Source organism: Coptis chinensis, chromosome 9 (genome assembly GCF_015680905.1).
Source record: "Coptis chinensis isolate HL-2020 chromosome 9, ASM1568090v1, whole genome shotgun sequence".
NCBI classification, from domain to species: Eukaryota; Viridiplantae; Streptophyta; class Magnoliopsida; order Ranunculales; family Ranunculaceae; genus Coptis; species Coptis chinensis.
In genome coordinates this window covers 73,162,556-73,184,736 of record NC_141464.1, presented here as the reverse complement: position 1 = coordinate 73,184,736, position 22,181 = coordinate 73,162,556, and the positions used below count along the sequence as shown (strand labels likewise).

General features: G+C 35.7%; 3 protein-coding genes and 2 long non-coding RNA genes across 6 annotated transcripts; 1 reads left to right on the top strand and 4 right to left on the bottom strand.

Annotated features, from left to right (window-relative positions):
- The first annotated feature begins 203 nt into the window (after nt 1-203).
- On the top strand, nt 204-4,992 carry LOC147477935 (Rho GTPase-activating protein). The gene is made up of 5 exons (XM_086583537.1): nt 204-620; nt 1,531-2,245; nt 2,341-2,578; nt 3,116-3,178; nt 4,819-4,992. Exons 1-5 carry the CDS (start codon nt 275-277, stop codon nt 4,882-4,884), a joined length of 1,428 nt encoding a protein of 475 aa, XP_086439663.1. The 5' UTR covers nt 204-274; the 3' UTR covers nt 4,885-4,992.
- Nucleotides 4,993-5,769: 777 nt separating this feature from the next.
- On the bottom strand, nt 5,770-8,045 carry LOC147477934 (uncharacterized). Its single transcript, XM_086586120.1, has 5 exons — nt 7,996-8,045; nt 6,455-6,799; nt 6,261-6,381; nt 5,968-6,147; nt 5,770-5,880 (listed from the first exon to the last, which is right to left on the bottom strand). Exons 1-5 carry the CDS (start codon nt 8,043-8,045, stop codon nt 5,878-5,880), a joined length of 699 nt encoding a protein of 232 aa, XP_086442246.1. The 3' UTR covers nt 5,770-5,877.
- A 2,325-nt stretch (nt 8,046-10,370) lies between these two features.
- On the bottom strand, nt 10,371-11,458 carry LOC147477933 (uncharacterized). 2 transcript variants are annotated; one of them, XR_015208274.1, is made up of 4 exons: nt 11,398-11,458; nt 10,902-11,012; nt 10,647-10,787; nt 10,371-10,508 (listed from the first exon to the last, which is right to left on the bottom strand). It is a non-coding gene; the product is annotated as an uncharacterized LOC147477933 (long non-coding RNA). The 2 variants fall into 2 exon arrangements; XR_015208275.1 differs by having other exon boundaries at nt 10,902-11,006.
- Nucleotides 11,459-13,826: 2,368 nt separating this feature from the next.
- LOC147477932 (uncharacterized) lies at nt 13,827-17,207 on the bottom strand. Its single transcript, XM_086586119.1, has 5 exons — nt 17,137-17,207; nt 16,915-17,019; nt 15,900-16,804; nt 15,635-15,818; nt 13,827-15,496 (listed from the first exon to the last, which is right to left on the bottom strand). The coding sequence occupies exons 2-5, from the start codon at nt 16,934-16,936 to the stop codon at nt 13,827-13,829; spliced, it is 2,781 nt and encodes a 926-aa protein (XP_086442245.1). The 5' UTR covers nt 16,937-17,019; nt 17,137-17,207.
- Nucleotides 17,208-17,449: 242 nt separating this feature from the next.
- LOC147477931 (uncharacterized) lies at nt 17,450-18,138 on the bottom strand. The gene is made up of 3 exons (XR_015208880.1): nt 18,045-18,138; nt 17,590-17,960; nt 17,450-17,473 (listed from the first exon to the last, which is right to left on the bottom strand). It is a non-coding gene; the product is annotated as an uncharacterized LOC147477931 (long non-coding RNA).
- Between the last annotated feature and the right edge of the window lie 4,043 nt (nt 18,139-22,181).

Genomic DNA, 22,181 nt, shown 5'->3' with positions numbered 1-22,181 from the left:
TGAAAACTCAGAAACTGGCAACAAAACCCTAGGCCCAAAAACTCTCAAAACATGGCCCAAAATCCCAAATACAAAACCCAACCCACCTTCTAGCTTAGTAAACTAGCAACTCTTTTTTTATAAAAAAATAAAACATTCGAGTGCAACTCACAAACCGCCAAAAAAACAAAACAAATATTTTCACAAAGCTCAAATTTTCCCTCCATTATTTTTCCTCCATAACTCAAATTCCAGCCCACTCCTCATTTCTCACTCTCACAAGTCACAACCTTCCATGGATGATTTCACAGCTCCATCTTTCTCTCTCGGCATAGATCTCGAACCCCACATAGATAATTTCACTGCCCCATCGTTTTCTCTCGGTTTTGATTTCGACGAAAACATTCAAAATGAAACGACATCTCGTAAACATTCTCGACAAATTGAAGATGAAGAAGATGAAATGTTTCAGAAAACTGAAACTGAAGATGGCCCATCTCCACCACGTGTGTTAAAGAGACTGAAAAAAGGTGTTGTGAAGGAAGGACAGTTTAGGGAGAAGAAAAAAGATGTTTTTTTAGTAAAGAATTTTGATGATGATGATATTGAAGAGTTTTCTCAGGAAGATGACAAGTGTAGAGGTAACAAGTTTACTTCTTTTTTAATATTCTGTTGTTTAATTATATGATTTGTGCCAATTTGCATACCTTGTTTTATAATTTTTATGCTAATTAGTGAGAATTTTGTCTGTTTTATTGTTTCTTTATTTGATGTTAGTAAAAGGGGAGCTATAAAAACTAGTAAGTTTATTACTTGTTAACAAATTTCGCGAAAGCCCAAAAGCCATACTTGGGCATGCACATTTTATCTTATTGCCCGTCGGAGGGCTGTATGTATATTGGGGCGTAAAGAGATGCATTTACCTTGTAATTGCACTTGGAATAGGTTCAAGGTGAAGAGGGGTTGTTAGGGTTGTGGGACACTCAAGGGGTTTGTTTAACTTTTTTCTAAATTTTTAAAACACCCATTGTAAACTGAGAAAGTCGTTTTTTTTATCTCTTTTACATTAGGATTTATACCGTGTTTCATGTTGAAACGACTAAAGGCTAAATGCCATTGGTAAGAAATGATCCATCTAATTGGTCAAAAGCTGTCTAAAGGTTTTTTGTTTTTTTTTAACTGCTATTGGAAAAACTAGCTATTCCTCTATGACCAAATATATAGATAAATGAAGCACTGATTGGAAAAAAAAAAACGAGAAGGGGGAGAAACAGAAGAAGAAAGTTTTATGCATTGAAAGCACTTGTGTGGGATTACTTTTGAAGCATGCTAAGTACATGTACAACCATCGGTTGATTTGCTATACCGTGTCTATGTTAAGAGATGTGCTTATATTGTACCCTTAACTTCATTGTCTTCTGTGCTGTACTATGCATTGATACCGAAATTGTAGATCCTATTCAGTAATTTCTAGACTATTATATGAATCTGTGGTTAACTTTTATCTGACTGTGTCTTTTCCTTCTTTTCCTGGTTTTTGCTATTTTGTAGTTGAACATTCACCAAAGGAAAAAAGTTCCATATGTAGCAGTTCAAAGTTCACGTTACGTTGTCAGAAAGTTCTAAATACGAAAATATCAAGTAAGCCGAAGGCCTCCAAAAGCACACCAGCTTCAAATGCCTCTACTTCAACGAATTTGGGGGCAACTGAGGACAAACTTATGTTCCCAAAATTAACAGTTAGTCCTCTTAGACGATTCCAGCTGCTTGATTCTGATTCTGATGAACCCCTTGTCGCTGAAGATCAACGTAATAGTGCTACTAAAGTAGATGCATTTGGGAAACAGAGATGTAAGCCCAGCCAATCTATGACGGGGAGTAAAGAAAAGAGAGCAAACGAATCAGCAAGCACTTGTCAAGCTGAGGACCTGTGGAAGGATTTTAGTCCGGTGAAAATCCAGACACCTGCTCTAGATGAATTTTGCAAAGAAAATGCAGCGTCTGCAAAGGGTAAGGGCATTGGTCAGAGTATCGAGGGGGGTTTGCCTTCAAGTTTTTCCAGAGGCAGTCCTCAGAAAAGTAGTATCAGCAACATTGGTAATCAGCATGGGAATCCATCCAATCCACTTCCCCCTGCTTATCGTTATTTTTACCATGACGACCCAAAAATCCAGAGATTAGTCCGTAATCGCTTACCTTATTTCTTCCCTCTCAGTGTTGACGACAGCAGAGGAAACCCGAATGCTGATGCAGCGATTAATTACTTGTATGCTCATATTATACTCTCTGTTCTATAAATTTATTTAGTTATTCTAAGAACCTTATGCTTTATTGCTAACACTATACTATTCCTTGCCTCAGGAGTCAGTTTGGCCAGAATGAAAGTTCTAGTCATGGAAGCAGGAAAAGGGGTTCTGGAGGAGGCTCAAAAAGGGGCAATAACTTCAATGATTCACATGCTGAAGAGGTCTCGGTAGTCTCTGGGAAACGGGTGAGTCGCCAAAAAAGTGCCAGAATCCCAAAAGATGCTGGTAAAAGACGAGTTAGTGCAAATTGTTCTTCTGTTGGTCAGTGGTATACAGGCGAAGATGGAAATAAGGTAACTAGAATATATAAATAACCTTTATCTTTTTAGTATAGCATCAGAGTTGCTTATTATTGTGTCAAAACAACTTCTCAATCCAGTTCCTATTGTGTCGTATGTTTGTTCAAACACCACAAGTTAGACTGCTCATGTGAATAGGAACGTAACTATGTCAAAGTACAAACAGTACTCTTTTTGTATAATCGTCAGCATTGTGGAAGTCTACTATAGTATTATTGAAGCCATGTCTACAACTGGTTAGAATTAAGAGAAACTGTTAATATCAGTCGGAAGGATCTTTGTTCCTTTGAATCATTGGTTGGAGAATGTACATTTTGTGGACACCTACTGATCTTTAAATTAGTGTTATCTTGCTGAACAAAGGTCTAAAACATAATGCAGTTTACTCAAACTTTGCGTAGGCAATGGCTCTATCCACTGGCTAAACCAAATGCATATTTGTGAATGCTTATTTATGATTTCTGATTCATGGCTGTTTTCTTCATAGCTGATTTACTTCGGCTGACACGAATTATTGTTTTTTTTTTCCAGGTTTATACCAGTAAAAATGGACAAAAGTTCACTGGTCAAGTTGCATATAAACAATACAGGAAGGTACACATTGAGAATGTTCATGCAGATCTTTTTCTTAATTTCTATCTTGTTCTTGGATGCATGAAGTTGCTCTTTTGTTCTTGTTTGATGACAAATGGTAGTACTTTGCTGTAATGCTTTACCTACCAAAAGCATGCTTTCATCTTGTCTTTAAAGCATTGCTAAGTTGAGGGAAATTTTCTCTTCTCCATGTGGTTTGGGTGAGGGATCCGTGAGGGCACCGTGTGTGGCCCTAGGCTTGGCTGCGGTCAGGTCTGAGAGTTTGATGTAAGTGTGTTTTATCCTCATAACACTATGCCACAATCAATGCTAGTACGTGCTCTGCTCATGTTTTTTACTATCTTAACCTGCGAGTTATCTTGGTTAAAAACCACCCATCAAGATTGGATTAGTGATCTCTAGAATAGGTTTACTTTGTGGCCTTGTCAATTACTCATAGGTACAACTGCAGAAATTGGTGTCCGATAGAATTTGCACAACCATAACCGAATTCGCACAGCCATAACCACTGTGTATCTTCCACCAAAGGAATAGTTAGACTACACATTGTTCACCTCTCACCGTTTTTTAAATTCAAGAGAAGTTTGCATATTGTTGTGCAAATTAATTATTTAAGGGTGAACTAGTGTTACCCCCCTACTAGATGAGCCAATTAGGATTTCCCCCCCACTAGATGGGAAATTAGGGTCTCCTCCCTAAATACACACAAAAAAAATTCGGTCAACCCACTTTGACTTTTTTTTTGTGTGTATTTAGGGGAGACCCTAATTTCCCATCTAGTGGGAATCCTAATTGGCTCATCTAGTGGGGGGTAATACTAGTTAACCCATTATTTAACAACAGATATTTTAGTTTATAAATTATAATCTACTTGGATGCCTTACAGTGAATTATTGTCTTATTATTTTTCTATTGAACCAGGGCATATGTAAGGCCTATGAATAATACATGAGCCCTCGATGTTGTGGAGTTCTTTAAAAATATATCTATTAACTACGAACCAAAAATGTGAAACAGTGTCTTTTACAATTTTATTCCGGAAAATTGCTATGATGACTGAAGAAACTTGGTTTCTTTTGTTCTTTCTTTGGAAAATTCAAAGTTGTTATATATTACTTTGATGTCCAACATTAGGTAACCTCAGTTGATTTAAACATACTACTTTCTTCTCCCGTCATTAAAATCTTCCATTCATGAGATGCGCTGCACGGCTTTGCATCTTATATGCTTTTCATTCCCTCGGCAGCTTTCTTATGAATTTGACCATGAGTCTGAAGCATGATCCTTCTGAAAATGTATTGGTGAATAAATGTGTTTTGATCTTTTGACTTGATGTCTTGATTAACTCAGCGACTAGGTTCCTGTGACTTTGAGTAGATGGTATGAGGTTTCTTAAGAAAAACTATAGATTTCAAAGTATAGCTTTGTTGATATAACAGTGAATATAAATCCCAACATTGTATAGTGAATACTTCCATTGAAAAGCTGAAAAAGTTCTCTTTGGTTTGGCAGAGGTAGGAGTATATTATCCCCTCCGGCTGTAAATACTAAATTTAGTTTTAAGTAAAGAAAAAATCCAAAATGATTTTTACTCTGCGCTCTTGCATTGAAATATTTTTGATATGTTTTGTTGGTTACAGGAGAGTGGCATAGGTTTCAAAAGATCAAGAAGGAAAACTACATCCAAGAAGACATCGAAAGGATGAAAGTTTTACTATATGCGTCTGTCTGTTGCCAATTCTTATAGCTATATGCCCATATTGTAATGAGTATACATGAATAAGGTTATGTAAAAATATTTTGTGTTTTACGTCTTTCTTTTGTTTTTCTGTTTGCTGAAGAGAGATTAGCAAAAAAAAAAATAATAATAAAATAAAAAATGGATCTTACATTTAAAATATAACAAATTCATTTCAGGAAATGTGTAATATATTTTCTTCTTCTACTTCAACAAAGTGTTGATTATGCAAGCAAAATATTTTATTGTTAAATCACTTGACAGAGAAGTCTTAATAATCCTTCATTTCCTTTCTTTGCGTATTGGTTGTGAAGTTCAAAATCTTGTCACTCACTTCTCAGATAGTTTCTGCTACCTTCAACATGAGATTAACAGAGATTTCTATTGCTATTTATCTTACACAATCTTATGAATTTCTTGTTGTGTAAACAATAGCGGTGAGCAGTTGAAGATTGAAGAGAGAGCGAAAGCCAGAGACAACGAAGGAGACCTCACAACACACGTAGAGAGAGGAATATTCCAAAAATACCGAGATAATATATTTAGATACTAAAAAGACAAAAATACCCACCACAATAACAATACAGATTTATAGAGTATGGAGCCTACACTGTTTTGTAAGCGTTCGGTAAACTATACTATAATTAAGACAAAAAAAAATTACAAAGTTGATTTCACATATACAAAAACACAAAAAATAACATCACAGATAGATACATTAGATGCATGGTACTGCCCCAGTCTTCTCTACCACTTGACCCAGTATGTTTCATGTGATACTTAGTTTTTCAAGTACCACCTAACACAAAACAAATAGGTACATACCATGACCGATTTGTATCGTCAAAATTAGCTGAGATGTTGCAAAATAACAAAAGATCGATATGAACATAAGTAAGCTAGGTGGAGTTAAGTGGATTTCTCCATTTCATAGTGGCGTTCTTCAGCATAGTAGGTGTCCTCACTGGCAAATTAAGCACGAAGAGATTGTATGAATGAGATGACAAAAGTTTATAGTAAACAGTTCAAATTGTAAAGTCGTTGTACTTACGTTTTGATTCAAACTTGGTGATGGATGACTTGTTGATTCATTCATGATTGGAGAGACTTTTGAAAGGGTGAAGAAACTGTTTTTGTGTTGTTTGTTGAAACTTGTTATTTTTATATGAAATACGGCCTTATATCCAACCAAGTTTTGGAAGAGTTGTAGTATTGTCTCTGTACCATTTTCCTGGAAATACAGATTGGGCATTATTTTAAATGAAATTGGATATACGGGTTCAAAGTAAGTGAAATGTATATATATATATATATATATATATATATATATATATATATATTCACCTGTGATTCAATGTGAGCTAGTTCCTCTTCCGTTTTTTGTAGGAGTGTTGTTGCTTCAGGTCGAAATGCTACAACCTTTGCGGTAGATACGCCATCTTTTATCTCCATTCGAAGTTGATACCTACACATTATAAAGTAATTATATTAAAGAAGTTAATATAATAAAAAAGTTATAGACAGAAATTAAAATTTACCTTTGTTCTGGTGATACAATCCCATGATTCATGCAAGTGTAACCGTTACTGGTGATATCAACTGCTTTTAGGCATTTTGGATGTGGACATGCATTGTAAGACCACCCCTTGTCATGAAGTATTTGAGAAATAGTAGCCTCGCAGTGAAAAGCATTTGTTTGTAAATAAGATGGTTTGTTAAATGGTATGGAATATGTAAGAGATGAAAGATGTAGATTAACATATCTTGTATAAAATACCTTTGATGAAGCATCATTAACTGAAGCAATTATGTCTGACAATGTTTTTCGCTGTGCTGTGATTCCTGGTGGTGCTTGAGGAGGCTCTGGTAATAGAAGTGTAATGCTGTGTCTTTGGTATTGGATCAGAAAAAAAGAAATTTGTCAGAGATCACATAATATTATCATAGAAATAAATCATCAGACATGCAACTATAATTTGGTCATATAACCAGACAAACAAAAATTACATTGATTAGAAAGAGATATAAAAAAAGATTACAACATATTATTGATCGTTATATTGGATGTTAAAAAAACAATTTAAAGACAGCAAAAGTTTAGCAGCCAGAAAAAGATATAAGAACAATAGATTTTGACTGAAATATTTATTATCTTTTTTTATTCTTTTTGGATATAGTTTTTATAGAATAGAATAGGCATCCCCACATGAAGAGAAGTTAACTTCAGTGTAGACTTGTGTGTCAAGAAAGGAACAACACTATAAAATAGACAGAAGCAATGGTGGGACAAAAGACCGGAATTTTTACATAGAGTAGAGGACTCAAACTATACCTATTTTAGATTCTTTTCTTAAAAAGTTTGTAAGTTGGGGAATACTGAAGGCTCTCACACGATGTAAAAGTAATTTTATTTTTGATATAAATAAAAAATAAAAAATCTCCACATTACGAAACTCAATTTAATTAATTAAGATTAGCAAATATTCCTCCCGGGAAGTCCCATATCGTAGACATTTGATATTGCTTATATCTATTAAGTTTGATCACCAAGTGTACAATCAAGACTTTAAGAGACCTCTATAATTAACGGTTTACTTAAGAATGTTAGATGGTGACTCACAGCATCACATAAACCATGTGGGAATTTCACCTTATGGGTTATTCAACTATTTAAAAGTTGGTATTGAACTAACTATATTGATTATGCAATTTCAATCAAGAAAAGTTTGATGTCACCTCAATATGGGATTATATACAGAACATCAAAATGAAGGCCACATAAGGAATTGAATATTGAGTGTAAGGGAATTAAGTGACACAAACACATAGATACAATACACAATCACAGGTGAAGCAATTTCTTTGAAAATAAAACATAATATCCAGCATATTTTTTAGAAGGCACAATCATTTAATGATCGAATAAAGGCTACAAATGATTGTTAACACTAATCTAAGTTTGTGTTGTTGGCATATATAAGAGGAAATTCATAGATTTCATTGTTGATAGTGAATAAATATTCAATTTATTACTGCTGATAATGAGCCGCGATTCTACTTCATAGAGAATTGTACGTACCTGTTTATTATATCTGCAACTCGTGGAATTTGCAAATTTAAATATAGCATTGTTGCAAACCAGTAGAAGACAAAACATATTCTGCATTCTCATCTGCAACACGTTAAGTTTCAGATAATTTATATGATAATAAAATATAATATAATTCAATTAATACGAAAATCCGGTTTGATGTGAACTAACATACCCTTATATTTAACGCTCGCAGAAGTAACAATCAAAACTGCTGCATTAGAATTCTTGACCGTTTCATCATCGAGTTGCATTGCTGAGTTGCTCCATAGTGTGATTTTCAACACATATCCACTACATAATGTAATAATATATAGATAGCATATGTGTTAGGTTAGAGAGGTGTATGGAAAGTTGTTTGTTTGATTGAAATGAAATAACTTACTGTTCATCTTGGAGTTGTATATCCCTTACAGTAGTTTTGCATCCATTTCTTTTTGTGACAGTCCTTAGTTCGTCCCATCTGAATATATCGTCCAACTATATCCGGATATATATATATATACAAAATATTAGAATGACGTTAAATATAATCGTAAATAATTCTAGCAATACTTACCTATGAGATGCTTGTTGTCAATCTGGATGGTACTTTATTGAAATCTACAAATGAAAATACATGCTCGAAAGCCCGTAATCTTCATATCGAGTGGCTTCATATTGGTGCACCATTTGAAACTAATAATATAGTCCCCAGTGCGACATTATATTTCTTGTCGCTTTTATGAGAGAAAATCGATCCATACTATAAATCTCTTGCTTAACTATATGGCTTTGAATTTGCCCATTATTAATTTATCAATTCTCGCCTGTATCTGGTGTCCCCTGAAAAGTGCAAATGATGTTATTATATATATTAAGTTTGACTAAGAGAAAAAAAAAATGAAAAAATTAATACAATTACACCTACATGCTCATCGATAAGGAGCATGTCGAGACTTTTTACTTCCTCTGTTGAATAGTCAATTGATTCCCATATTCTAGCCACTCTGACTTTTATTTTCCAATCTCTATCAGGTGAGTCGATATCTGCAATGCAGTGATGCTAAACATGCGCCATTTGCAGAAGTCCCTATACATAATGAAATGTTAGTGCTTGTAGTTACAGTAATAGTAATAGTAATGTGATGTAGTTATAGTAAATATATATATCGATATTGCTTATATCATAAGAGGGTTATGATGTTTATCATAAGAAAAAAGGTCTAACAACACATAAACATACAAAGAAAGTTGAGGAAAAGTGAAAAACTAATAGTGACTCACTAAAAAACGTAAATAAATGAGAATATAAAAAGTTGAGAGTCAAGGTTTGATAGTAATAAAATTACGTTCGCTGTTGCTTATTTAATAAGTTTGCTTTTTTGTTTCTTTCAAGCATTTATTCAAATATGTCGTTTGTTATTTTTTTATATGTGTGATGTCAATGTATATAAGCCCAATTTTGACGTTGTGGTACAGTTTGCTAACAAAAAAAAATATATATATTCAGAAAGTAATGAAAATTACTTATGGAAGTGTATACTTGCTTATACTAATAAGTTGTATTTTTGTATCGTACCTTCTAAAAGAGGAAAAGAAGTGTATCGTACCTTCTAAAAGAGTAAAAGGAGCTATAGTTTTACTTTAGCTGACTAATGGGAGATTTTGGTTTAGTTCTGAATTGCTTAACTGTTGGGGTAGTTTTAGTTTTATCTATTTGGTGGCGGTGGAAAGAGACAGCAGTTTATGCTTTTAGAAAACAGAAAATAAGAGACAGATTACTACAATTATAAAAAGAAAACACGAGTTGTTTGTGTGCAACGTGGATGTATTGAGATATGTTATCTGATGGTCCCATTTGCAATGTTTGGTAATTTTTTTTCATTGAAAACAATATTGGTTTAGTTATACTTTTCAGAGATTCACCAAGTTGTTTGATACGTTACAGGTCAATTGCACTAAGTTATGTACGTGTCATTGTGTCTAATATAAATTGAAACTTAAACTAAACAAAATCAAGTTGAAACAATGACAAAAAACTATGCTTAGTGATTCAAAACCAAAATCATGTTCTGTACATGTCAAAAATAGTTTAGACGTTGGAAAGGTACAAAATATCGATATGACTCCTGGGAGCTACACTGACTACCAACCCTCCAAGAGTCCAGTGTTGGGTCCTAAATTCAGCCGAAAAGTTGTCAAGGTTGTAACGTACAGGGTGAAGTCAGTTCCTTTGTCTAGCAAACCAGTGGATAACTCTAGAAATGAAAGTGCACTATCTAATCCTTCCTCAGAACCATTCCAAATTTCTTCGCCTCATGAAGTAGATCCAGCATCACAGAGCAGTTCAATAGTTAGTCTTGGAAAATCACCTTCTTACAAAGAAGTAGCACTGGCTCCCCCCGGAACTATAGCTAAGATGCAGGTCAGAAATTCAGAAGATGGAACCCCTGGAATTTCTACGCATGCTGTTGGAAAATTTGAAGTGGAAGTAAATGAAGCAAAGGAAAATATTGTATCTGCAAACACAGAGATAGAAAAGAAAGAAGATAAGTCTGAAAGCTCTATTCCAGATACCTCATTTCACATAAAAAACAAAAATGAAGTTGCGCCGAGAGAAGAAGATGGTCATCCAAATGGTGAAATAGGAGGTAAACCTTCTGAGATAGTGTCCCTGGACTTGGGAATGCTTGTGCCTGAGAACAGTGAGAATCAAGTCTCGCATGAGAGCATCGAAACTGAAAGTGATTTCCCTTCTAGTGATGCTCCAAAAGATGAGCAATATGATAGGGAATCTCCTGTCAGAAAATATAAGAGACACACCCTATAAGAAAATATAAGAGACACACCCTATAAGAAAATCTGATAGGGAATCTCCTTGGTCTCAGTTTCAGAAAATGTAAGAGACACACCCTATAAGAAATTATCTGCATCTGCAGCTCCATTCAGCTCATCTCATGCCACGTCACGTGGCGCTCATTTGGCACTAAACATCAGCATCCCTCCTGGTTCTGTTCCTGTTCCTGTCATTGGTACTTGGTCAGTGAATATGAGTTTTCATCATGGAAACACTACCGTGAGTCCTATATGTTCCTCTCCTCTTCACCACTATCCATCACCACTTAGAATCCCTAATGTGATGCACCCTTTTCCATTTATGTACCCTGCTTACAGTCATGCAATCTATTCATTTATGGAGCTAAAACTGAGACAACAGTACAAACGTTGAGATAAATTTGACAACAATATAAAAAACAAAATAACACTGTTAAAATTCTTGATGGTTTAACACTGTTTTCTCCCAAAAAATGCAAGAAGGAAAAGTCAGTAAATTGACTGAGGTAGGGGATAGCAATTAAATACACGGTCCTAGAAAAATCACAGAATCTTAAGATTATAGAAAATTACCCTAGCTCAATCTCGCAATAGTGTTAGTTTCTTTTCCGCCTCCTCTTGAAAGTCCCAGATTAAGTCATTTCTACTTACCGGATAAGTGAATATATAGCATAAAGAGATTAGTCTCATGGAACAACTTGCTAAGCATTATGTGTAAATAGGTATTATATGTAAAAAGAAATGTTCCTACTTGAGTGATTAGGTTCCGACATTGGTAATTCATGACAATTATTAAACATTCCAATGTAAAAAACAATCAACTATCGGGCTTTCCGTTCTATGATGTATGTAATGGTCTAAGTATACAGATGAGGCTTACATGTATGACATTCGAACTAATAAGTAATGCACCTTGAACAATCGCGATGTAAAAATTGCATGAATTAATTACATGTCATTTATGTGCAGACATGAAAGAGTAATATCGGCACTACTTTCCCTACGATTCTGAGTTCATAGCATTAAGTTTTAAAATCGAGCTAAGTAGATTGTCAAGATCGAATATATATAAGTGAACATCCCCAATGAACAATTACACTTTCAGTTCCACAGACTGCATCGAAGTCCATATATTACATTTGATAAAGATGATCCCTAGATAGGATATAAGAGCAAATTCACCAATATGGTTCTCGATCATAAGGCAACAATAATGGAGGAGGAACTCCTATAAGCAAGAAATCCAATTCCAAGTCATGCCTTTTGTATGTTAGCAGTCAAGTGGTCTAAAAAAACTTCAAATATATATGCTCAGATTCTTGACCAAGTGTTTTATCAATAAGACATGTCTTTGTAGGTTTGATCACAAAACTTAAGGGTAATTGGTATGTTACCCTCCCTCATCATAGTTTAGGTACCTGCTCGACCCTCAAAGGTAAAAAATGTTCAATGAGAAAGATAATTTCTATATTTTGTTCCACATAGAAAGACAATTTCTATATTTATATCAAGTATCACCATAATATAGATAGTATTTGATAAGCATAGAGAAAATTTGAATATATTTACGATGGGAAGAAGACAATTACCTCTCGAGACATGCATCATTGTGTGTTGGAGTTAAATGAAGAGAACACGCCGATGTAGACCACATTCCTTGTGAAAGTTCCAAAGTAACCCGGTTGGTTTCCCCTTTTGACTAATACTTTGGTTGTGCGCCTAGATATCGCCTCTTGAGAGTGCCACATAGAGTTGGCCATGACCTAATACATGATCCGGTAAGTAAACACCAACATGAGGCAGTGTTTGCCCTTGAGCTTTATGTATGGTCAAAGCGAAACACAAACGAATTGGAAACCGCTTTCTTATCATATTGAATGGAAGCTTCGATCCTCATTAGGCTTCAAGGGTATACGGTGTAAGAAAGCAGTGCACCTTTAAAACCACCAGTAAATCTCGCATGAATCAAGTTTGGTAGAAAAGACCGCATATTAACCTTGTTCCGTTGCATAATCCGTTTTTGGGATCAATGTTTCTAAGAAGCATTATTGGTGATCCTATCTTCAAAGTCAATATGTGAGGAGGCAGGCCACTTGGATTAATAGAATTAAGGAACTCCTGTTGGTATAGATGGCGTTCATCATTCTCAACATGATCAAATGAGTAGTACGTGACTTCATCTCCTTGAAAATTTTGAATGACATGTTCGTTTATATGATTAGCAGCATCATTGGTCGGAGTAATGAGAGCCCGCTGGACTACATAATTTATATTGCCTGCATTTTGTTGTAAGTCTGGGAACACACTGTCTATTAGCTGAGTCAGAGAGTGATCATCCACCCATGGTATGATCATGTCATCGTATCTTTACCATGTCTCCATTGATACATGTCTCAGCCCCCCCCATAATGAAGTAAAAATCGAAAATGAAGTATCTTCCAATGCACGCATATTCACTCTAAGACAGATGACTTTTACATAGTTCCATAAAATCGATTTTGTTACACATGCATTTATAGTTTGTGCTATTGTACCCTTATTTACAATGGGTAGTGTCTGGCGAAAGTCACCGCCCATTACCAAAACTTTACCACCAAATGGCAGCTCAGCACCCATAATATCTCTCAAGGTTCTATCCAAAGCCTCAAATGCGTGACGATGGGTCATTGTAGCTTCATCCCATATGATAATTGAGGATTCTCGCAATAATTCAGCCAAGGGAGAATGCTTACTTATATTACAGGTGGGTGCTGATCCTAGTTTTATAGGTATTTTAAACCTTGAGTGTGTTGTCATGCGACCTCTCCGAAACATCGTGGCAGCAATACCAGAGCTGGATGTAGCAATTGCTATGCAACCCCTATTCCTCAAATAAGCTAAGATTGATCGGTATAGAAATGTTTTCCCGTGCCTCCCCGGTCCATCAATAAAATAAACAGAGCTTTAGTTACGCTCAACCGACCGCATAATAGTATTAAAAAAGCAAAGCGTTGTTCAAAGATTCAAGTTTTGAATGGATGCCAAGTCTTCGGTGGTATAGGTACTCGGCGTTCCTCCATAATTATGCTGAAGTCCGAAGAGCATTGACTACATGTTTCTGATATGCACGGCAAATCAAAATCAGAAATAGATTTGTTGTATTGGGATAACAATGAATTCAACTCTGTGAGCAAACGATTCGTCTTGTGAGTGGAGCAAGTTGTAGAAGAGAAATCATCGGTCATATACTCATGGAACTCATCCCATAAAGCACGGATACCCACTGGCTGGCAATGTACCAAAATGGTAACAAAGCAAGCATCGTCTCCGATTGATGGCATATGAATAGTAGCTGCCTCTAACAATGACTCCCTTATTGCATTATCACTTTCAAGTAGACCCAATCTCTCAGCAGCTTCTTTAAACGTTGAGCACTCGTAAGAGTGAACGGTCTTCAACTCATTGAAAGAGGTTGGGCTTCTAACATGGTCAAGGAGCAATTTTAAGTAAAATCTTTCTCCTTCGGAAGGTGACACAGTATGTATCCTGCCAATCACCTTGTTAAGTCCTCGTCTTTTCTCCCAGCATCTTTGAGAATTATTCCATGTATAGTGCTCTGGAAATTCACGATACAAATACTGTCTTGCATCGATGTCCAATGCATTCTTCTTGAAAAACTCAGTTAACATTGTGCGTGAAGTCTTTTCATGTGATAGTAGCTCCCGTAGATCTTGACCCTCAGAGTAAAGGACTTGGTGCATATTTTCAAGATGAACTTGAAGGGCATAAACAGATGGATAAATTTTATTGAGTGGAAACTTGAATATTCTCCAGAGCGCTTCATGAGGTGTAACCCAACGTGCATCTATAAATTGCTTTATCTCATCGCGATCATCATGTGACGTGGAATTTACCTCCATAGATATCCGATCGGATCCTTTGTACACATACTTGTACAGATACTTCACGCACTTGATTGTTGAGCATATTTCGACATTGATGTGACAATCATATTTCCTAAGGAGCCAAGGATTATAAGGGATAACCCAACGATTGTCAATAGTTAATCCCTTGGAAAGTGTCAGCACCCGACCATTACACCTTCTTCTATATGTAGGGTAAGAGTCGTTTCCTTGTACCGTGACTTCAGCAAAATCCTTCGGATATTTTTTCTTGCAAAAACCGTCTTTCATGCAAACAGCATCTGTTTTAAGGTAGCCACAGGGTCCATGAATCATATGTCGCTTGACTAAATCATATAAGACAGGCTCAGAATCTAGATCTGGGATTTCTGCTCGAACAACACTGTCGTAGTCATCAGGTGTGCCGAACTTATCATCATCATCAAGGATCAAGAGTATATGCGCATGTGGGAGACCTCTTTTTTGGAACTCAATGACGTGAACGTGTGCTACTACTTTACCCAAGATGTTTTTTGTGAAGAGATCATTCTTGAGTTCTTCAAATCTTGCATGAAATGCACGGACTACAACTTCTGGACGATCTTGTGGTGTCTGACCCGGATATAAGTTTTCTCTGATTTCATCCCAATTGGGGTTGCAAGTCATTGTAATAAAAAGATCAGGCTTTCCAAATTTTTGAACCAAGGCCATTGCATCATAGTACCTTTGGTGCATATCGCGAGGACTTCCTATATAACTTGACGGCAATATTATTTTACGACCAACATTGCCTATAGGTAACGGGAAAGATAAATTACAGATATAGTAAGATGTAAAAAAATAAAAAATAAAAATAAAAAAATAAAAATAAAAATAAAAATAAAAATAAATGAAAGAAATATATTATACTGGTCGGGTTTGTTGCAAACCTGTATCAGTGACCCCAGCAGCAAGAGAATCATGTAACCCTTGGTATAGCTCAGCCCTAATCTTATCCTGGTTGTTGCGTATAAAACGGAGCTGTTGAGTTGCTATCTTAACATAATTGTCAACTGCGTACTGCTGCAAAAGTCGTCCCCCACGGAGCAACAATGACAGATGGTTATCTCGAATCTGTACGTGTCAAAGATGAACTTAATATATATAAGTATAGTGTATAATATTATTAAAATTTAATGTAGGGGCGGCATGTACCTGTAGCATGTAAGAATAAAAAGCTCGACAACTGATTCTACGTGCACTATCAGAAAATATGTGCAAATCCCAACCAAAGTTACCATATGGATGAAGTAAAGGATATTGTAATGGGTCATAATAGCCTGCAGTGTCTGGGATGTTGAATATATCACCAGATCTTGCTTCAACAATAATGTCTCTTTCATTCATGTCAGTTGGTTCTTCACCTCCAACTAAGATAGCCGCAACCTCTGAGGATTCTGGTAGTGAATATTGATGGCGATTGGGTGGCTGTTCTTTGATGTGCAGACGAATATTGTTAAGAATGTCATGGTGAGAGACCTCACGAAAAATATGTACGAATCTGTTGTTTGAGTCTAAGACCCTTTTCAGGATAGCCAAAACTTGCCTATCAAGAATTTTGCTCTCAGCTAGACGGTACTCCAATTCATGGTCAGTGTCATATATATACATTTGCAAATAACGTGGCCGGTTACCAGGTCGTGGTAGGAGACCACCAATCCGATGATATATGGCACCTCGGGCACGATATGTGTACACACCATTTCGACCATTTGCCAAATCATCATCAATATGAACTCCCATAGAAGTAAAAGAGAAAACATGGTTATATGAACGAATATTCTCTCTAAAATGAATACCCTCAGCCGATTGTGAGGTGTATAGATATGCTAATTCGGGTGGAGGTTCTAGCAAAGGGAGCATAACCTGCCCATTAAGACAACAGAGACTACTTGTCTCAGAAGGAAATAATTTTGCTCCACAGTGAGGACATGTTTTGTAATTCCGGAGTTGAAAGGGTTCAATATAAGGGTTGTCCTCAAAGCCTCGTGCACTGTTGTGGTATGAATGTAATGACGTCCTTCTGGGTCTAATACCATTGGATGAAAATTTATCATCACCTTGTATAGATGCCAATTATTTCACAAAAGATTAGATAAATTTAAGTAAGAGGCCGGTATATTGAGTAGAGAAAATTCAAATAGAATTGAACAGGTCGTTGTAGTTGTACCTGTAGCATGAATTCCATCCATAAACGCATGCCCGGAATGAGAAAGGTAATTATCAACACAGACATCGTTTAATTCAATATATGGATTTCTCACACCTCCATCAGCTTTCAAAAAATACAGTAATATCAAAAAATGATTTAATAACAATAATAATTTGACAATAATAATATAATAAATTAATATACAAACATAATAAATTATATTTGTAAAACATTACATACCAATATTTACCCGAAATGTGTGACCATTGACATCCAAAGGTGATTGGCAAATAGCTACCAGTGAATCTACTAAATTCGACTCAATATGTTGCTTTAGTAGAGAGAGCAAATGATTTGCATCTACGCCATACCCAACAACAAAGGATGACACCAAGTAAAAAATTTAATGTGTATAAGTAACAAAACTAACAATACATAACTAAATATATCAAAGTCTAAATGTAATAATGTTCAATTAAATACATATACGAGAAATAAAGTAATTAATTACCTAAAGGTCGTGAATGTGAAGTGTCACTTGGATAGTTTCTTCCCCGGGGCTGAATTTGGCTCGATTCTTCAACATTAAATATAGGAAAATCTTAAATATAGTAAAATCTAAATAGACAATTATAGGGTTACAAATGGTATTTATAAATAATCAAATACAGTAGAACATAAGTAATCAATCACCTAGATGCTGCGAAACCTGACTATCTTGGGAATGTAGTTGGCTCGATCCTTTGACGTTGGTAGGTCCTTCATGTGTTGTAACATGACCGTGTCGAACTTGGTCAACAGTCGAAGCATTCTTTCGACGTCTGTAGTATTCACGATACCGTTGCCGTTCAACGGATCGTTGTTCATCAGTCATGCGTCGTCTTCTCTCTCGCTGACGCAGACGTTCGCGTTCTCTGTGCGCGGAAAGTTGTTCTTCAGTCATGTTTTGTCGACGATTTTTTTGCCTCAGTCTTTGTCGCTCTCGCCGATCATTGATCGTGTTAAGTACCAATGAGTTTTCTTGGGCAGACCTCTCCATATATTTGGAGCGCAATTGAATTAAACTGTGTTCAGAATAACACGCACAACTCGATCACTAAATAATATATAAGAAGTTAAAAAATATTATTAGCAAAAGGAAGAGGTACCTCTTTGGCAAAATGGCAATGTAGAAAAGATCAAAAGAGATACCGTCGTGCAATCAGTACACAAATGATACACCAAAACACACACGCCCAAAAGTAAGTTTACTATTAAGCAACAATGAATGCTATGTATATAAAGCATTCATTGACAAATCCCACATATCCAACTCCTTCTTAGCCCATTTTCCAATTCTTGAAAAATTTATTCAAGTCCAGTTCTCACCGAAATTGCATACCCCAAGAGAGGGAGACCAAATAAGAAGAAATTGTGCACATCAGAGAGGAAATAATAGAGAAATCTATCCTCAGGTGAAGAGATTGAGAAGAGAGAATGGGGGAGATGAAGAGAGAGATACCGAGAGCAGAGAGAGAAAATTCGAGAGTTTTGGAGAAAAATACATTCATCACATTTTCTCAGTCAAAGTTGATCTAGATTATCTGATTGCAAAGCATTAAGGCATACTTACGTATTGTAAGTTTACTCTCGAGATATAGTTTCACAATGCTGTTATGTGTATTGTAAATTTTTGACTATAAAATCAGCTTCAAATGTAATTGATTAGGAATATCCATTAGTTTTCAAGTTTGTCCAAAGCAAGTATAGATAAAATATGATGATAAGGACCATCGGTTTCCAAGTGTATAATAATTAGATAGAATAGGAGACTTATATAACTGCAGGTTTACAACCCGGATTACTATGTAATGCAACACTATGAGATATAGAATTAATGGTTATCAAATAGTTATATTACGCAACATGGGTTTTAAAACACATTACAACTATGAAGCAACAACAGTTATAATATTACTTATCATACGATCATTTCAAGTGAGAAATAACAGAGGTAACTAATGGATAACTAATAAGTAAAGATATAAAAGAGGAAGAGGCGCTAAGAAGGTACAAAACAATTAGCATATTTCACATGTACATCCTATTTTAATTTCCATTATCTATACCACCTATATCGATTACTTGCATCCGAATATCGTATCTCAGTTTAGACGTTATCATGTATATCAAAAGATAGGCGTGTTTAGCTCAAGGGGTGCAAAGTTGAATGGTTTCATGAAATTTAACCACCAGCCCAATAAATCTCGAAACATAGAAACTTGGAACTAACACAACAACAATCATAATATGGATTAAAAGAAAACAAATTCACAAACAGGAAGAATGATCGAAATGACGAACCTTCGATTAACTTATTTTGTTGAAAGATTCAGATTGATCCTCTCTACTTAATCGGGAATGGATATTTTGGATCGAATATTGTGTATGAATTCATCTAAAAGATGCTTGGGGGTTTGTTTTTTTATAGCAGGCCAGGAGAAGAGAGAGTTGGGTTTCTTCCCTTCGTACTCTCTCTCCTTCTCTAGATTTTTTTTTTTTTTTTTTTTTCTGTTATATCTTTCTACTGAAATGACGGTTATGTCCCAACCTTAGACAAACAAAATGGCGACGATAACCCCCCGCGTGCATTGAAAAAACTGTTCATCGACCCCCAGATTTTTCTAATATAGTAAGATCCCAAAGGGCTTTTTGGCTATTATCTTGATGGGCTCAAATAAAGACCGTTTCTTCTCCTATTACAAGTCGAACTTCAGAAACGTGTTACTTGCGTTATTACTCAAGCCGAAAGTGTGCCTATAAATTAACAAGTGACATCCTCGTTTTATTGTTTGAGGTAAGGTAGAAAAAATATTTCAAGGTAGAGGAGAAAGATCATTAGTTTGTAGTAGGAAGATGACGGTAGTTGAAGGCTGGCGTGTCGACCTTTTTCTCATCTATTTGCCGGCTTTGTTGATGCATCTCGTGGAAGTCCCGGAGGTGGTCTCAAGAAAAAGATAGAATGCGTTGATGATGGCCCTAAGATAGGAGTACAGAAGAATATTGAAGAAGATTTTGTTACGGGACGTGAAATCGGGAGGGGAGGATATGGTTCGATGAGGTTGTGCACAAGTAAGGTAAACGGAGTAGAGTTTGCCTGCAAAACCATAACGTAATGTGGATAAGAGAGTTAAGTAGGGAGATAGAAATAATGCGAGCACTGTGCCGCCATCCCGGTGTAGTCACTCTCAACGCAGTTTATGAGTAATAAGCATCATCTGAGAGTCAAAGGACTGAAGACAAAGTCAAAGGATTGAAGACATCCAAATTTCAACTTTCTTATTTTGTTGTAACCGTTTTTTACGACACATCTCATCCTAGTCAGCAATAGTTAGTTAGATTGTAGAAGTAGAGTATATATAGATGAATGTATAACAAGAATCTTTTGAGAGAAATAAATTTCAGTTTTATGTTTTGAGGTTAATCCTCTTCTTCTTCTTCTTTCATTTCTGTTCTTGAATAAGAACATCTTTATGGTATCGGAGCATTCAATTACCTTACGGTATCAAATAGATCCAAATTTTTTCTTCAAATGACAAAAAATAATCAAGTTTTAGCTCAAAATCATCATCAACTATCAATTTCAAACTCAACCATGAATCAAGAAACCAACCTAAATGGTGGTGCAAATGGTGTAAATGATCGAATTCCACCAAATTCACAAGTTTCTAGTGCTTCAATGGCGGCTCAGCGTTTTCACACTGGATTTTCTCCAGTTATTGGTTCAATGGCGGTTACTCAAGATGCATCATCTTTAGTGAGTTCGTTTCAAAATTTATCTTTTCAGAATATTTCTAATCTTGTTACTGTGAAACTTGATAGAGAAAATGATTTACAATGGAAATCGTGTTTTAGACCAATATTGAGAAATTTTAATCTTACAAATTTGGTAACTGGTAAAGAAAAGTGTCCTGAAGAATACTTGAGAGATGATATGGACAATGAAAGTAATCAGGTTAATCCTTTATATTGTGATTGGGTGAGAAGGGATCAAACTCTATTGATTTGGCTAAATGCCACATTGTCAAGTGAATTACTACCATATGTAGTGGGAGTGTCGAATGCTCATGAACTCTGGAAAATATTAGAAACTAGATTCTCTACAATCTCAACAGCACATGTTATGCAGCTAAAAGCTAAGCTACAAGCTCAAAAGAAGGGAAATTTAACTATTACACAGTATCTTCATAATATAAAGAAGATAGCTGATCATCTTGTTGCTGCTGGAGTTCCTGTACAAGAGCAAGGTTTAGTGTATCAGATTCTTACTGGTCTTACAAGTGATTATAAACCATTTGCTACCTCCATCATAACTAGAAAGGATCTAGTTACTTCAGATGAGTTACATGCCTTGTTGCTTAGTGAGGAATTGTCAATGGAAGATCAAATTGGGCATATACATGATGGAAGTTCACATGCCTTTTCAACAGTAAGCAATTATTAGAATCAGAATAATCATGGAGGATATTATAACCATAATGGAAATCATAGGGGTGCTTATACAGGCAATTGGCAGAATAACAGAGGTGGAAATTTTAGAGGAAATTTTAAGAATGGTGGAAATTCTCAATTCAATGGTGGCAATTTCAGAGGTCACAGTTCAAATTACAGAGGCCATAGTCCAAATTACAGAGGTGGAAATAATAGCTCAAGGGGTCAATTTTCTAATCAAGGTAACAGATCTATTTGTCAAGTATGTAGCAAGACAGGTCATCTTGCAATTGATTGTCATCACCGAATGAGTCATTCTTATGCCGGAAGAATTCCTCCAACCAAGCTAGCTATGATGGCTAGCATTACTAATAGTAATGCATACTCTCCTGGATATAATTTTTCTTACAATGATCCTACTAATGCTACTTCAAGTTCTTATTCTGTTTATAATGAGAATGATGGGAATATGGGGTTTTCTTCTTATGGTGGACCAAGCTCAAGCTCTGTCAATTATGATGACTTCTCATATGCAAGTCAAGGATTGGGTCAGAATCATTTTGCTTTAGATTTTCCTCATGCACCAACAACAAATTATGCTTATCATGCACCAACAGCAAATTATGCTTCTCATGCATATTCTTCAGGATCTACACCTACTTGGTATGCTGATATTGGCGCATCTCATCATATTACATCTGATATTTCAAATATCTCTGCACCATCTTCTTACCAGGGCAATGATAAGATGTTAGTTGGAAGTGGTCAAGGTTTGCTTATTCAAAACACAGGCTCTTCATCTGTTTACCCTAGAA